At 50.1% G+C, this 16,668-nt stretch overlaps 1 protein-coding gene across 1 annotated transcript; it reads left to right on the top strand.

Moving 5' to 3' along the window:
• Nucleotides 1-569: 569 nt before the first annotated feature.
• On the top strand, nucleotides 570-16,343 carry LOC309684779 (E3 ubiquitin-protein ligase TRIM36-like; the record flags this gene model as incomplete). Its single annotated transcript, XM_082500645.1, has 7 exons — nucleotides 570-578; nucleotides 11,638-11,784; nucleotides 12,864-12,959; nucleotides 13,892-14,145; nucleotides 14,797-14,921; nucleotides 15,463-15,756; nucleotides 16,042-16,343. The coding sequence occupies 7 exons, from the start codon at nucleotides 570-572 to the stop codon at nucleotides 16,341-16,343; spliced, it is 1,227 nt and encodes a 408-aa protein (XP_082356771.1).
• Between the last annotated feature and the right edge of the window lie 325 nt (nucleotides 16,344-16,668).

Here is a 16,668-nt window from a genome sequence, read left to right as displayed (position 1 = left end):
GGGGCAGGGAGGGGGATGCCCGGTACCCCCGGGCGGGCCGTGCCACCGGTGTGGCTGGAGGATGCTCCATGGCTGCTCACCGCGGCATTTCCCATGGCAGGGAGGAAACACAGGGGGAGCAGGGGGTGGGGGCAAATGGGGGAGGCAAAGCATCTGCACGGGGGGGAGGGGGGGGCTGTGAGGGCCATGGAAAGGGGAGTGAAGGGCATCTGCAAGGTTGGAGGGGGTAAGGAGGGTGGTAGGTGTCTAAAATGGGGTGCTGGGGGTGTGCAAGGAGGGGGGGCAGCAGGCCGCTGAAGGGGGGTGTAAGGCATCTGCAAGGCGGAGGGGTGGGGGCTCAAAGGGGGAGGTGAGGGGTACCCAAGGTGGGTGTGGGAGGGAGGCACCTGGGCGATGCCTGTTGGGGGTCTCCCCACCAGACCCCCCCTCCTTGTCCCCTCCTCCGCATCTCGATGTGACCCCCTGGTGATGCTGTGGCCCTTCAGAGCAGGGGGACAAAGGCCACTGTCCCCACAGAGCCCCATGCCACCCAGTCACCTCAGCTATTATCCCACCGGGTGCTTGTGCGGATGCGCCTGGTGTTGGGGTGCAGGCAGGAGGTGGCTGGGTGGTCCCCCCATCTTTCTGCATTTCCTTAGCCTGGGGGAGGGCCTGTCCGCCCCCCCGCTGCACCCATGGGACCCGGCTGCAGGAGCTGCTCTCGGGGGCAAACGAGAGGTGGGGAATTAATTAATCTGGCCTGAAATTACAGCTCACGGCAAAGACTGAGAGGAATTTGCGTCTCCACCAGCAAGGGATGACGGTCACGTCCTGGTGATGCTCAGCTGTGACCTGCGTGTGTCCCCCCCTCACAGCCCCACTTTGGGGCTCTGGAGATGTGTCCTCTCCCAGGTCCAGTCCCCGTCACAGCCCAAATCCTGGCTCAGGAGCCAGAGGGGTCCCCGCAGGGGACGGTGCTGACCCCCACGATAGCAAAGGAGGGAGCCACAGGACCGGTGGCTTCGTCTGGGTAGGATGGAGATGGAGAGGGGCAAGGAGGGGGGTCTCCTGCTCCGCCACCAGAGCAGCTCCCCCAGTTTGGCCCCTCATCCCCTTATAACACTGGGATCAGTGTTATTAATTACACTTTGCGCGAGATTAATTACATTAATCCTCCCTCCTGCTGCTGGTGGCCAGTCCAGCTTGCGTGTGACGGGACGAGGGGGCCGAGGTGGGAAGTTTGCGTGCTCGTGCGATGCTTTTGGCCTCCCCCGGCACCGGGAGGACTCAAAGCCGGACCTGAACCTCTGCTTTGTACTTTTCCTCATCCTCAATTACACCAACGCTTCCCCAGGGAAAGATTTTTCTTTCTAACTGGAGGAGTTGCACTGAGACAGGTAAACTGAGGCAGGACAGTCAAAAATCCCTCTCTCTCCTGCTGGGACAAAAAAACCGCTGCAGCAAAATAATAATTTGGAGAAGTTTTCTTGAGATGGAACAACACTCTCTGCTCCGAAACTCAAAAGTGAGCTCGCCATCCCCTTTCCCAGCCCAGTTTCGATGCTTTGAGGTTTTCCAGGCACCTGGCAGCGGCGGCGAAGGACAAAGTACTTGGGGGCCAGAAAAAGCTCATTCCCAGATGGGAACGTTTGTTCCTTTTGCTCGTTAAATTGGCTGGCGAGTGGGAGGTGTGAGCTTCCCCGAGCGTCGCTGCTGCGCGGCGGCAGGTGATGCCATTCCGTTGAAGCAGGAATTTGGGGGATAAAAAGCAGATTTCTGGTATTTTGCTCTTCTCTAAAGAGAATGGTTTCCTGGAGGCCCTTTCAAAGCTGCAGTTGTGACTCGAGTGTGAGACGTGGTTGGTTTTTTATTTCTTTGAGCGCGGTGATCCCAGTGATGCTTCCCCAGCCCCGGGGGCAAGGGGGGAAGAGAACTCCTGTAGTTCTCCTTCAGCTTTTAAGGCACAGATGCTCTTTGTGCAGCGCTGGCAGTGGTATTTCAGCCAAGGAGGGCATTAGCTGTCAGCCCTTGGCTTTTTTATTTTGAGGAGAAAAATGCAGTTTTGTGTGGAAAGCGGGCTTGCAGCAAGAGAAGCCTGAGCCTGGTTGGGCTGAAGACGAAGCTTCACCCTTGTAGGTTCTGAGGGCCTTTGGAGGTTGGTGGTGGCCATGTCCTGTGGCCAAGTGCCATCTAGTGAGTCCTGCAGGTATCACGTTTGGAGAATGAAACTGGCTGTGCTCAAAAGTGTGGGGTTGGGTCTCCCCACCCCAGCCCACCCCCAGTTTGGAAATCCCTATTTTAATTTTTCGAAAGGAACCACAAGAATGAAGCAGGAGGCTTGGTTTTGGTTTGAAACACTCAACTGTCTCCCCTTTTAGTAAATCCTTCCGGACTCACGGTGTATACAATACAGGTGACATTACAGGTGGTTTTATTTGGGTAGGGGAAAAAAAACCTCCTCCAAGTCTGTGTTTTTAGGGCTGTGCCTGAAGGAGGAGACATGCAGAGGTGTGATGCTCGTTGGCTCGCGTGGCCGCGGGGATGGGTGATGACTGGGAGGACGTAAGGGAGCTCTCCTCACCTGGCCCCAACTTGTACCTTCTTCTTCTCGCTAAACAGAGACACGACGAGGAGGCGGTGATGGACCAGGGAAGAACGAGCACCGTTGCCAATATTCACTATGAGAAGGAGGAGCTGGAAGGTGAGTCGGGAGAGGTGGCACCAGCCCCACGCGTTTTCCCGTTGCGCAAAGTCCCTGCCGCGTCCTGTGCTCAGTGTACGCATCACCTGCAGCGAAACGTGGCGTGCTTCTAAATAAACAAGCACAGTTATTTTCACATTTTTTTTAATGTTGTGGCTTTTAGACAGAGGGGAAAAAGCCCCCGCGGCATCTGTGGTGTGAGTGTTGGCCACGGAGCTGGGCAGTTCCCAGCTTGTTTTCTCAGAGGCTGCTCTTGGCTTGGAGAGGTCAGGAGAATAATTTGATGGCTGCAGACACAGGGCTGTGATTTTCTTTTTTTTTGTTCCAGACTTCATTATCACGGGACTAATTGGATCTCCTCTTGTCGCCTTGTGCCGACAAAGATTTTAAAAATAATTACCTTCTGTGGCTGCTTAATGAGCAGGTCTGAGTGTTGTCCAGCCGAAGCTGGAATTTGAGACGAGGGTTGATACTTTCAGGGCACTTTTAGGTGACCCGGAGCCATCGCTTGTTGTTGCTCTGTTGTTGCAAAGTTAGAGTAAAACAGGCTTGGAAAAAGGGACGGGTCTCTGACATTCAGGAATGCAGTGAAACTAAAATGAAGAGAAGTTGGTGTTTCCTCCTGGGATGGCTGTGCTGGTTTAATCATGGCAGCGGCGTCAACCGTCTCCGCAATATCGAGAGTGATGAGAACGCTGCTTTTTTTGCAGGCCACCACACCCTGTCCGTGGGCATGCGGATGCCGCTGGTGAGGCAAAGCCACCGGCACCACCGACCCCACCGCCAGAAGCATCGGAAGAAGGAACGGGAGGACTGTGCCCCGATGGAGCAGGGCTACCACTGTAAGTCCCCCCGCAGCATTCATGAGCCTCCTCGGGGCTGCGTGGGTGCCAGGGTCCTCTGCAAGCAGGTCCGTGTGGCTGATTTGTGTGGTTTGCTGTTCTTCTGAGGGAAAGTGGCATTATTTGGGAGGCAGTTGAAGGCATAATGGATTGAGGCTGGTCTTCCTTAGAGGGATCCTGCCTTTAAAAATGGAAACGTGGGGAAGGAAAGTGGCCCATCCTTATGCAGAGGTGGAACAGATGGTTCTCCTTCTCCATGGCTCTGTGCAAGCCTGGCCAGACCCGGGGGAGAGGGGCCAGCCCAATATTTAGGGCTGAACTGGTGCCAATCGATGGCCACGTAGGGCTTGCTCCAGCGCTCGCTGCCGTCTTCCACGTCCTCCTCAAACTTCAGCCACCTGCGGACATCGGGCACGATCGGCCCCGTTGCAAGAAAACAGCCTCAGCTCTGCAACCCCTTTGGTGCAGCTACGGGGCGGCAAGAGGAGAAGGCTCCGCGCATCGGCACCTGCAGCTGCAAAAGCTTTGCGTCCCAGAGAGCGGAAGGCAGAGCCCGCGGCCGCCACCGCAGCTGGCAGCAGGGATTTACCTTGCCGTTTCCTTCCACTCGGCATCTTCACCCTCCTTCAGGAAGATCTCATCCAGCTCAGTGAACAAGTGGTGGGGAATGTGCTGCTCATCCTCCTCGGTGCCGAGGATGAACTACACCCGCTGGGATGGGGTGTCTGGGGGCAGAAGATAAATCCCGTTACCACACCTGCATTCGGCCTGTCACGCTCACATGCAAAGCAGCCATCGATTGGCACCAGTTCAGCCCTAAATATTGGGCTAGCCCCTCTCCCCCGGGTCTGGCCAGGCTTGCACAGAGCGATGGAGAAGGAGAAACGCCAGATCGGGCAAAAAATGTCATTATCTAGGATGGGAAATAATTATCTGAGCGGAGTGATGAATAAGCACTTTGGTGATGGCTTTTAGCAAAAGAGAATTCTTCCTTTTGCTGCAAAGGCTGAACTGCAGGTCCATGGCTACTATCATGACGGATGAGGTGTGACGAGATAAGAGATATCTCCGGGTCATTTTGGGGGCTTTCTTCACCTCTCCCTGTCTCTGTAGTAGTGAGGAAGAGGGTTTGTTGTCCCTCTTAGCTGCCTGCAGGAGGCTAAAATCCCACCTGGGCTGCAGCCTGCGCCTCATCCTTCTCCCCAGGGTCCCCAGCATGCTGCCCCCAGTGGTGGCATTGCCAGGGCCAGTGAAACTTCTCCTCTTGAAGCAGAAGGCTGTGGGGTGCCATGGGGGACGGGAGCCTGGTGGAGATAGTTACAAATACTGTGATGCACAGATTTTTCCTTTGGGGGGAATATTTCCTGCCATTTCCAACAGGCGATTTGTGGAAAATGACCTTGCATTTAGCCAAGAGCTTATTGCACTGGTTAGGACATCCGAGATGGGTCATCCTCTCACCTGGTTGTCTCCTACGGCAGGTCTTCCACGATGTTGCCTATAAAGCCAAGAACCGGGCTGACCTGGTGGCTGGCATCGATGAGTTTCTGGATCAGGTCATGGTTTTGCCGCCAGGAGAGTGGGATCCCTCCATCCGAATTGAGCCCCCGAAAAACGTCCCTTCGCAGGTGGGTGCTGCGGCAGAAGGAGGCACGATGGGGACGGGCAGGAGGGCAGCACGGCTGGGGGTGCTGCTCAGGGGCCCAAATTTACAGGTCACATACCCAGCCCAAAAAGCAAAACAAGCCAGTGGCTTAAAAGACATATCTTTATCTTATTTCCATTTTACCAGGAAAAAAGGAAGGTGCCAGAAGCTCTCGATGACAGTGCTTCTCACAGCAAGCCAGAGAAACACAGCGGTCCTGAACTGGAGCGGACAGGAAGGTGTGAACTGCAATAGTTTGGTGGGGTGTTTTTCTGTTTGCCCCTAAAATCTGAGTGCGCACCTCCCTTCTAGCAGAGTTTTGGGGTGAAGTGGGTCAGTGAAGGGGCTCCAGGTTACCAGCTTGGTCCCTTGGGCTGGGTGGGTGGGAGATTTGGGCAGCTGGGCTCAGCCGCAGCGTGGTTGCACACAGGTTTTCTTGCTTTGGGGTGGAAGCAGATGTGTAAGTACCTCCAGGTAGAGCTGTGCTGCTTCTCAAAGTGAGGGACTGTTGCAATAAGAGGGGACGGGCTCTCAGGTTTGGTCTCTTTTTCTTTTTGTTGGAGGGTTTCTTTTGTTGGAGGATGGACAGTGGGGTGGATTGAGAACTGGCTGACAGATAGAGCTCAGAGGGTTGTGGTTAGTGGTGCAGTCTAGTTGGAGGTCAGTAACAAGTGGTGTCCCTCAGGGGTCAGTACTGGGTCCAGTCCTGTTCAATATATTCGTCGATGATCTGGATGAAGGGATAGAGTGTACCATCGGCAAGTTTGCTGATGACACTAAACTGGGAGGAGTGGCTGACGGGCCAGAAGGCTGTGCTGCTTTACAGCGTGACCTGGACAGGCTGGAGAGTTGGGCAGGGAGGAACCTAATGAAATTCAACAAGGGTGAATGTAGGGTACTGTATCTGGGGAGGAATAACCCCACGCATCAGTACAGGTTGGGGGCTGACCTCCTGGAGAGCAGCTCTGTGGAAAGGGACCTGGGAGTCCTGGTGGACAACAGGATGACCATGAGCCAGCAATGTGCCCTGGCGGCCAAGAGGGCCAATGGCATCCTGGGGTGCATCAAGAAGAGTGTGGCCAGCAGGTGGAGGGAGGTCATCCTCCCCCTCTACTCTGCCCTGGTGAGGCCGCATCTGGAGTACTGCGTCCAGTTCTGGGCTCCCCAGTTCAAGAAAGACAGGGATCTGCTGGAGAGGGTCCAGCAAAGGGCTACGAAGATGATTAGGGGATTAGAACATCTTTCATATGAGGAAAGGCTGAGGAACTTGGGTCTCTTTAGTGTAGAGAAAAGAAGACTGAGGGGGGATCTTATTAATGCTTTCAAATACTTAAAGGGAGGATGCCAGAGGGATGGGAGGAGTCTTTTTTCAGTGGTGCCCATTGATAGGACGAGGGGTAATGGGCACAAACTTGAACATAGGAAGTTCCATCTTAACATGAGGAGGAACTTCTTCACTTTGAGGGTAGTGGAGCACTGGAACAGGCTGCCCAGAGAGGTTGTGGAGTCTCCCACTCTGGAGATGTTCAAAACCCGCCTGGACGCTGTCCTGTGCAACCTGTTGTAGGTGACCCTGCTCTGGCAGGGGGTTGGACTAGATGATCTCCAGAGGTCCCTTCCAACCCTGACTATTCTGTGATTCTGTGTTTTTTTTGTATGCCTCAGTTTCTACTGGGGCTAAAATGGGAGAAGGAGACTTCTTTTTAGCAATGGAAGTTACTCTGTGCTTGCGATTGTCCTTCCTCAGCCAAGAAAACTTAACGTGGTCTTCCACGAAAGTGGTTTAATTTTTTTTCCTTCCTCCAGGCTCTTTGGAGGTTCGATCCGGGATGTGAAGCGAAAAGCCCCCTGGTTCTGGAGGGACTTTCGGGGTGGTCTGAGCCTGCAGTGTCTGGCGTCCTTCCTCTTCCTCTACTGTGCCTGCATGTCCCCCGTCATCAATCACCTTTGGGGGACTGCTGGGGGAGGCGACCAACAGCCACATAGTGAGCACCTCTCTCTGTTGGGTGGCACGAGGGAGGACAACACTCATGCAAAAGTCCTTGCTGCAGTGAATTTGCACTTGTGGTTTTCCCTCTAATGATTTAATTACTCGCTGCTGCCTCTCTTCCCTGGACAGAGTGCCATGGAGTCGCTGCTGGGCGCATCCGTGACCGGCGTGGTGTATTTCCTCTTTGCTGGCCAACCTCTCGCCATCCTCGGCAGCACCGGCCCCGTCCTCGTGTTCGAGAAGATCCTCTACAAATTCTGCAAGTAAGGCTGGCTGCTGCGGCCAGGTGCTGCGAGCGCCTTCAGAAGAAGGCAGGGATGGAGAAAAGATGTTTTTCTTAGTGGTAGTTGGTAGATTTAAGTTGTCTTCTGTGTCACAGACATCACGCGCTGCTGCTTTAGTATGTGACGGTGCAGGAGCCCTCGGTCTCTGAAGGATGGATGGGTGGTTCAGGGTTTTTAGAGTTAAAGTGAAAGAGCAGGAGGAGGAGAAACCACAAGGATATGGATGCCCGAGATGGGCTGCACAGGGAAGATGAGACAAATGACTCTGGTTTGGGAATGAGGGAAGATTTGCTTTCCTCTCAGTACAAACTCGGGCACTTTTTTGCATGTTTTTTGCTGGAAGTGGAAATATATTTTACCCACATATCCAAACAGTTCTCTGGTCAAATGTTTTGATGGTTTTTGAAAAAGCAGGAGCTTTTCAGGCAAAATGGATATTTTCCATGACAGTCTTTTTGTTGTGGCAACTGTGATGGGAGATTAACCTCTCTTATTGCAATTAAATTTATTATGAAGCCCCAACTTGCTGGCAGCAGGTAACTGGGTGCAAACCCAGCCGGTTTCGCTGTTAGGGCATCGGGGTGATGTGGGAGAACACCACCTTCCACAACAGGGACCTGACCTCAATTAGCCTCCGAGGCATTAACACAAGGTAATTGTTAAAGAATGATAATTAAATAATTGGCCTCTCCTCCTGCGGGCCCACACCCTGCACCGCAGCCCCGAGGCTGTCTGTCGTAGGACGTGGAAACTGCATTTACCATCCGCAGCCTTGACACGCTCCTGAATTGCTGCCGACTTTCCCCAAAGGAAGGCACGGCTCGGAGCCTCTTGCTGCCCTCTCCACCCTGCGTTTTCTTTTGCTTTCCCAGGGACTACGCACTCTTCCTCTCTCTACGGGCGTGCATTGGGCTGTGGACCGCCTTCTTCTGCATAGTGCTGGTGGCCACTGACGCTAGCTCTTTGGTGTGCTACATCACCCGCTTCACCGAAGAAGCCTTCGCCTCCCTCATCTGCATCATCTTCATCTATGAGGCTCTGGAGAAGCTGAGTCACCTGCGAGAGGCCTACCCTGTGCACACGCACAGCAAGCTGGACTTCCTCACCATCTCCTAGTGGGTTTCTTCCTCCTAAAGTGCCGCTGCCCCTTGGCAGGAGCTCAGGGCTGCACCTCCATCGCCTTCCCCTCACCTCTGTCTTGGCTTCTCTCCTCCCAGCTGTAAGTGTGAGGCACCGACCCATCCCAGCAACGAAACCCTGCAGTTCTGGGAGAGCAACAAGATCAATGTGTCTGGCATCACCTGGGAGAACCTCACGGTGACTGTAAGTGCCCCGAGTCACTGCTTCCTCGTGCCGCGGCCGTGGCGTCCAGGGGCACTGGCCTGGTGCAAAGCTCAGAGCCCTTCGGGTGATGATGGGCTTCCAACTGTGCCAGTGCTGCTCTGAAAAGTCGTTATTTCAGTCTAAGGTGTGGGTTTAACCCCCTTGGGCCTGGGAAGGAGAGTCCACCTCATCCCTGACATGGTGGGCAATAACTGTTATCCTCAGGACAGCGGTTCTGTCTGGGAGCAAGGTTCAGTGGGTGCTTTGGTTATTGGAGAAGTTGGAGGACTTCAGTTCATGCTTGAAGGCCATAATTAGCTTCCTTAATTGGTTCCTAGTAACTCCAGGCCTTGCTTTCTTACTCAGCGCTGTCTGAAGGTACGTGCATAAACTTGCATGTCTGAGCAGCTCCTTGGGCCATTGCTGCTGGAAGCAGAGCTCAGGCACAGGGTGGGACGCTCTTATGGACATCTTCACCCCCCTTGGCTGTGTCCTGTGAGCCCGCCCCCTGTGAGCCCACCCCTGGGAAGGGACAATTTGTCTCTTCTCCTTTCCTGTCACTGTTGTCTTAGCCCTCCTTCCCCGTTCCCTCTTTCACTCTCCCCAAGAGTTTCCAGTGTTTCCTTCCCCTCTGGTGTCTTCTTCAGCCACGGTTACCTGCCGTTCAAGCGGAGGATGTGCCATAGGTCTGTGGTACTGTGTCCCATCACATCTCCTGTCTCCGCTGTCGTGGAGAGTTTCATGGACCTGCCTGTGGACACGATGGCCCCTACACACCTGAAGTCCTCTTGAGGCTGAGAGATCTGGGGCTGTTCAGTCTGGAGAAAAAATGGCTCAGGGAGACCTTATTAAGGTGTCTCAGTGCCTGATGGGAGGGAATGAAGGCAAGGGAGCCAACTGTACCTCAGGAGTTCCCAGTGAGTAGACTCGGAAGGTTGTCAAACCCTGGAACCACTGGAACACTGCAACCGCCCAAAGAGGTTGTTAACTCTCCACCAATGGAGATCTTCCAAAGCCTCAGGAGTTCCCAGTGAGCTTTGAATTTTGAGGGTGAACAAACACTGGAACAGGTGTCTCAGAGAGGTGGTGGAGTCTCTAATAACGGAGTTATTCAAAACCCACCGAGAGAAGGTCCTGAGCAACCTGCTGTAGCTGACCCTGCCTCAGCTGGGGCTTGGACTACACGGTCTCCAGAGGTGCCTTCCAACCTCACCCATTCTGTGAGTGTAGAGGACAAAAGTAAGACAAAAAGAAATGAGAACAGATCCCCTTGGCCACAAACACCTTGGTCTCCTGTGGAGAGGACCTGTGATGAAGAGAGGAAACTTATAATGAGGAAGGAGTAGCAGAGATGGAGTGTTATGCACTGACTGTAATCCTCCATTTCCCATCCCTCGTGTGCCTCTCCAGGCGGGAGTGAGAAGAAGAAATGCAAATGCAAATGAAGGAGTAATTTGAGCCTAGGGAAAAAAAAAAAAAAGTGGGGTGGGGGAATGGTCTAAAATATTTAGTCATAGTTTCTGACTATCCGAGTCTACTTGACTTGGCAATGAACTGATAATTTGTAAGTGATTTCCCTGTCTTTGTTTTGACCCATGATCATCTTTCCCCTCGTATCATCTTGAGGACGGGGAGCGAGTGAGCAGCTTGGTTGTTGTCTGGCTGCTGGTCAAGGTTAACCCACCTTTCATAAACCCGCTTTCATTCACAACCAGACTGGAGAGCACTTTGTAACGTGTGTGGTGGGGATGGGAGAAGCAGATACTGGGCTGATTGTTCTTGAATTCTGAGAGAACTAGACGAGGTAATCTGCTGACCTCTTCGGTCTCTAGCTTGCAGGCTGTAATTCTTACTTACACGAGGAGATGAATAAAAGTGTGCAGTTTCCGTTAGGTGTGACTGTGCACTGCTGTGGAAAAACTGCTTCCACAGACTAACAGCATGACTGCAGTTTTTGGAGATGTCTGCCTGCACAGCTAATTTTCCTGAACATTTCCTTTGTCTTTGGGCTTTTCACCATAGCCTAAGATAACATTTGGAGCTTGAGAGTTGGTTTTGGAGATGGTCTGCAACCTTAGCTTTGAGTGTCCGTGTTTATGCTACTTTATGTGCCTTTTAGATGGCTTTATCTGTTGCACGATCTTGGAGTTGAGCGGCACTTTTTCCCTCTTTGAGCAGTTATTTCAACACGCTCAGTTTTTGAAAGATGAGTTTTAGTGAACACCAGGTTTTTTACAGTGCTGTTTAAGCTGTTGCTGGAATTAGCGCTCAGCATGAGCAACTTGTAATTGGAGTCAGACAGAAAAATTGAAACACTGGGGCCTTTTGTCTTTAAGATGGCTGTGACTGGTGGTGGTGGCTGCGTTTCATTTGTTGCTCCAAGAGCAATGGCTATGTGGCTGGTCAGAGTCTAGCTTAGACCTCAGTCATTACAGTATTATGTCAACTCTTGCTTTAAGAAACAGTTCATAGCTGTTTCAAGAGATGCCGGTGTGAACAGGGTTAAATTTGACAGGGTGGACATGTTCTGTATTGCATTTACATCTCCGAACTGGAGTGCGGGGAGCTTGAGGTGTGCAGACAGCTTCAGGGATTAGCAAAACGGTTGATTGCAGTATGGAGGCTATGTGATGTGTACACAGACATTGCTACAGGTTCACTCACTGTAAACCTGGTGAAACTGTTTGTTTTCATCTGCTGGCTTTCACTGGCATGGACAAATGTAAAAGGTGGAAGATAAACAGAATATAAAAAATACCCACTGATAAGTCAGACGCTGCTGTGGGATAATTGAGTGTTTTGGTGGTTTGTTGAGCACCTCCGTTTTTGGAAGGACACCTGCATTCTCTCTGCTCTCTTTTTTTTTCTTCCAGATTTTGATGTGTCCAGAACATGAAATGGAGAGGGTAAACATGTACTGTGAAACCTGCAGAAGGCCTGTTTGTCGTCTATGTAAACCGGGTGGATGTCATGCAAACCACAGAGTAACAACCATAAGCACTGCCTACAAAACCTTTAAGGTAAAAGTAAATATTGTTGGACCTGGCCTTAAGAAGGGGGAAGAGCACTGAGCCTCGGGTTTAAGGGCAAACTTCCCCTGGCAGGATGCCAGGACGTGTGTTTGGAGGACACTGAACGAGTCATGAGGCATGCTGCTGTGCAACATCTGTTAATGTATATATTAGTGTGACATAGTGTGCGGCTAAGAAACTAAACTATATTTTCTATGAGGCTTCAAACAGAACCCCTTAAAAGCGCTTCCACCTTATGTTAGCCAACTGTGCATCAGTACTGACCAATGCAGAAGGTTTAAGAAGTTAATGGTTTACAATCTGGCTTTTTTAAGGCAAGTGTCCTTGTGGCGTGGGTTAGCTTATACTTCAGAAGCACTCCTGAAGAATCTGCATCGGCAGTTATCTGCTGGGACGCTGTATGTTTTTGAAGTTGCAGAGCTGTTGATTCCCTAAGCACCATACAACAGGGCAGACTTGCAAACACTGCTTTGTTATTAAAGAATGATTGCTGCTGCCTCCTCTTCTTCCTTTGCTTCCTCTCTTGCTCACAGGAGAGAAAAAAAAAAAAAAAGCCCATCCCAGCCTGCCTTCTGCTCTTTGGCCTCCTCGCCTGTTTGCAAGGCTTTTCCTGTACAGCTGTTAACTCTTGCAACTAAGGAAGTGCAGAGACACTCCTAAGTTCAAGTTTCCAACCACTCATTTTTCTAGCAAACCTTACTACAGATGAGTTAATAACCTATGAGGCTTTTCTATTAGTTCTGGTAATGTCTTGAAGACTCGTGTTCCTAGCCTAAGAGAGAAGGTGACTGCTGTGGCTGGGGAAGGATGAGCCAGCTGAGGCTGTCACCTCTTCTCCTCAGAGGCTGTGCCACCAGTCCTGCACATGGCAGTGGCCTGATGTCCCGGGCCAGTCATGGCGGGTCACTGAGCAGTTCTCCGCAGGGTTGCTGCTCCTAACTGATGGCAGGCTCTTGTCCTCGTAACTACAGAAACTGAGTGCTGGCTGGGTGGCCCACCTGTGCTTGTTGTCAGTTTGGGTGGGATGCCCTTGTTCTGCCTGCCAGTTTGCTGTTTTATTTTAACAGGAGAAGCTTTCAAAAGATATCGAGTACCTCATCAGTAAGGAGAGCCAGGTGAAAGCTCGCATCACGCAGCTGGATCTGCTGCTGAAAGAAACAGAGGTGAGAGTGGCTTGTGGGTTGTCTGGGGATGGACCTTGCAAGGACACAGCAGGGACTCCAAATGGAACAGTGAAGTGTTCCAGATCCTTTGGTTTTTTTTTTTGTTAGCCAGCAAAACCATTTCTGAACAGTTTGTGTTGGTTCTGAGTCACAGACGGTAAGACCTAATCCTGACAGTGTGGGAAATTTGGGCAACCTACAGAGGGAAGTTAAGTTTTGGGTGCTGCTGTGAATTTAATTGACATAAAGCTTATTTGATACCTTACCCAAAGAGAGGTGGGTTAGACTTACAGCTCTTGTATATGAGTGGTGCTGCACAATTTATGCTGTCTGTTTACCTTGAGGATGTTGCAGTGAAGTCAGAATTAAGGGCAAAATCTCCCTGCAGAAGAGTCAGAGCTGGGAGCTGACATACGAGCTGAAAAACGCAATGGCAAAAATTGGCAGGAGCTCCTGGCCCTGCCTGTATCTTGCTGCAGATGGCCTTTGTGCTTCATAGTTCCTTTAATCCAGGGCACTCATCAGAGGTGGCACTACAGGGCATAGGGGAGAAACTGGGCTGGACTCCCAGTTCAGGGTGACTGGGGAAGGTGGAAGAGCACCTAGGTCTTGGGCATGAAGACTTCAGACGCTGACTTGCTTTTACAGTGCTTTTCCATGAACTATTTAGACAAACGCTGTGCGTAACTCAATACATAATCGGAGGAATAATTTCCTGCTCTTTCCTCTCTGCGTTAACATAGGAGACGCTTACTAGCTTGGGTGCAGTGCTGATTGCATTTTCAGTGTTGAAGAGCATAACAAAGCTCGTTAGTCTTGTCAGTCAAACAGATGACTAGTTTGCTCTGATCTCTTGAACAACCCTAAGTACATTTCTGTACACAGCCACAGTGCTGTGGGATCCGTCTAAAATGTCTTTTGTTCCCTCCTAGTGCAACAGTGAAAGAGCTAAAGAAGAAGCATCTCAGAGTTTTGAGAAATTATCTCATGTCCTGGAAGAGAAGAAATCCGCAGCTCTTAGGGCAATTGAAGCTTCTAAGAATTTAAGGCTGGAAAAATTGCAAACACAAGCAGAAGAATCTCAAGGGCTCCTGGAAAATAATGGCCTTGTAGGACTTGCTCAAGAACTGCTTAAAGAAACCGATCCATCTTGTTTTGTTCAAACAGCAAAACAACTTCATGTCAGGTATCTTATTAATTATCTTCCGTTTGAGGTACAGGTACTGTTCCAGGGATGTCTGGTCAGTCATATTCTTTGCACACCTGCTAGGAAAGTACTGAATGCAAGTACTTTGTGTTGCAGAGCCTCAGAGGCGGTCCCGGTACCATTCAGTAGAAATTCCTATATTACAGTGTGCGTTAAAAAACAGCCCAGAGGAGGGGCTCTGTCCTGCGCCAACGCCTAGCCTTCTTCAGTAGGACTGCAGTGGAAGGGTAACCCATTCAGCTCACTGATACAGTCCTTTGCTCAGAGATTGCATCGGGTATTTGCAAGTTAATCTAACAGGTCTCTTCTGGCTTTAAACTCTTTGATCTGAATAGTTGTGCTCCATTAGCGCTTCACACCTATTTTGTTCTTTGAATGTAATGCCCCAAATTGTTAAAATGCTCTGCCAACCAAAAGATTCCCTGTTAGTTATCTTTACACTGATGTACAAAAGGCCTTTAAATTTTGCATTTTAATTCTGTCTAGAGAGACAAGTTTCTGGGACACGTGAGTAAGTACCTGAAAAGAGAACTTTTTTTAAAGCAAAACCTAGCGGTTTTGCTTTAAGGAATGCACCCATGTGAATTCCTTTTTCCTTCTTCTGCCATCCCTCTGCTTCTGTGCTTTCAGAATCCAAAAAGCTACTGAATCTCTGAAGAGCTTCAAGCCAGCAGCTGAAACTACTTTCGAGGACTTTGTGATGGACATAGCCAAGCAAGAAGAGATCCTTGGTGACTTGTCCTTCCATTCCAATGGTAAATTATGAGAGCATCACGTCTTTCTTGAGTTACAGCTTTAAGGGCTTCTCTGGAAAGAGGCAAAACTTGTGCAGGGCTGCAGTTGCAGAACTCAGTCTTGTGACTTGCATTGTCCCTTCTGCCTCTGTGATTCTCAAGGCATTACCTGGCAGCAATGCTAGCTTCAGCTTTGATAAAGAAGCTAAGATGCCATGGCATTCAGAACCAGTTTACATTGGCTTCCAAAATATTGTAGTTAAGTAATACTAGGTCTTCCTAGCAGCTTTTTGTCGTGATTGCATGACAGAAAAGAATAGGGTTTTATATGGTTTTTTAGTTGCCAGCAAAAATAAATAATACAACTTTCAAAGTAAAACCAGAAAGGATTTAAGTGCATGAACAGACCCGTCCTCATCTGCACTCTTTGACTGAGTCAGATTTCCCCCCCCCACTGTCCCCCCAGTGCTGTAGCCACTCAACAAAGGGCTTCTGTGTTTAATTCTAAAGCAACATGTATCTACATTTGAGGTTTTTTTCTCCTGAATCTCTGTCATTCCAGGTCTAGAAATACCAGAAATCAATGAAGAGCAGAGCAAAATGTACAACAAAGCTCTGATCAGTTGGGAATGCCCTGGGAAGACAGACTCAGCTGATATCTATGTTCTTGAGTATCATAAGCTTAATAGAGAAGAGGAGAGTACAACGTGGCAGGAGATCGAAGTTTGCAGCAAGAGCAAAGTAATATCTGATCTCGATGACGACAGCAGCTATGCCTTCAGAGTTCGAGGATATAAAGGATCCATCTCTAGCCCTTGGAGCCGAGAAGTTATCTTGCGTACGCCTCCAGCCCCAGGTATTGGGTTTTCTTATGTCCACGAGCTGCTGGTGGTGTTAAGAGCTGTAGGTGGTTTCCAGTAGCTCCCAGACTTCTACTACACTGTTACCGGTTGTATACATGTTTAAAAGCACTGTTAACAAACAGGTTAAGTAGGTAGCATACTGAGACTGTGTTAGCTTGCGTAATGTTCCTGGTAGCCTTTAAAAGCGAGGAATTCTAGTGCCAGCATGACTTAAAATATAGTTTATAAGCACAGAAATACTTAACTAAGAGAAAATTTTTTGGGATGCTGTTTTTCAGTTCTCAGTTTTCTTTTTGATGACAAATGCGGGTACAACAGTGAACATCTCCTGCTGAACCCAGGAAGAACCTCTGTGGAAAGTAGGGCTGGATTTCCTCTACTGCTGGGGTCTGAGCGCATGCAGGTCGGATGCTACGCAACCCTGGATTACATCATTGGCGACACCGGGATTGCCAAAGGGAAGCGCTTCTGGGCTTTTCACGTGGAAGCCTATTCCTACCTGGTGAAAGTGGGAGTTGTTTCTAGCAACAAGATACAGAAGTTGTTCCATAATACCCATGATGTGACCAGCCCAAGGTAAATTGCAGACTCTTGCTTAATACATGTTTTGTATAAGGAGATGGCTTTTTAAAAAATAAATTAAGAGCGAGCCTGGTCTCAATTAGTATACAAGATGAACCTAAGCAGTGGGAAGTGGCTTGAAGGATATAGTGTAAGCAGGTTGTCCTGTTCATCCTCTACTATTAGTAGGAAGATGTTCTAATTGTCCAGAGTCCTATTTTCTTTCTTTCTGGGAAAGAAATCGGGTTTCTACAGATATCAAGATATGTCAGTTAAAGCAAGAAGGTTAAAAAAGAGAAAAAAAAGCATCATTTGCAAGATTGAAGCAATGCTTAGTTGTCAAT

The sequence above is a fragment of the Vanellus vanellus genome (assembly GCF_965231255.1).
Source record: "Vanellus vanellus genome assembly, contig: HAP1_SCAFFOLD_179, whole genome shotgun sequence".
Taxonomy (NCBI): Eukaryota; Metazoa; Chordata; class Aves; order Charadriiformes; family Charadriidae; genus Vanellus; species Vanellus vanellus.
Note: the sequence above shows the minus strand (reverse complement) of the source record. Positions and strands in the feature narration are given on the sequence as shown.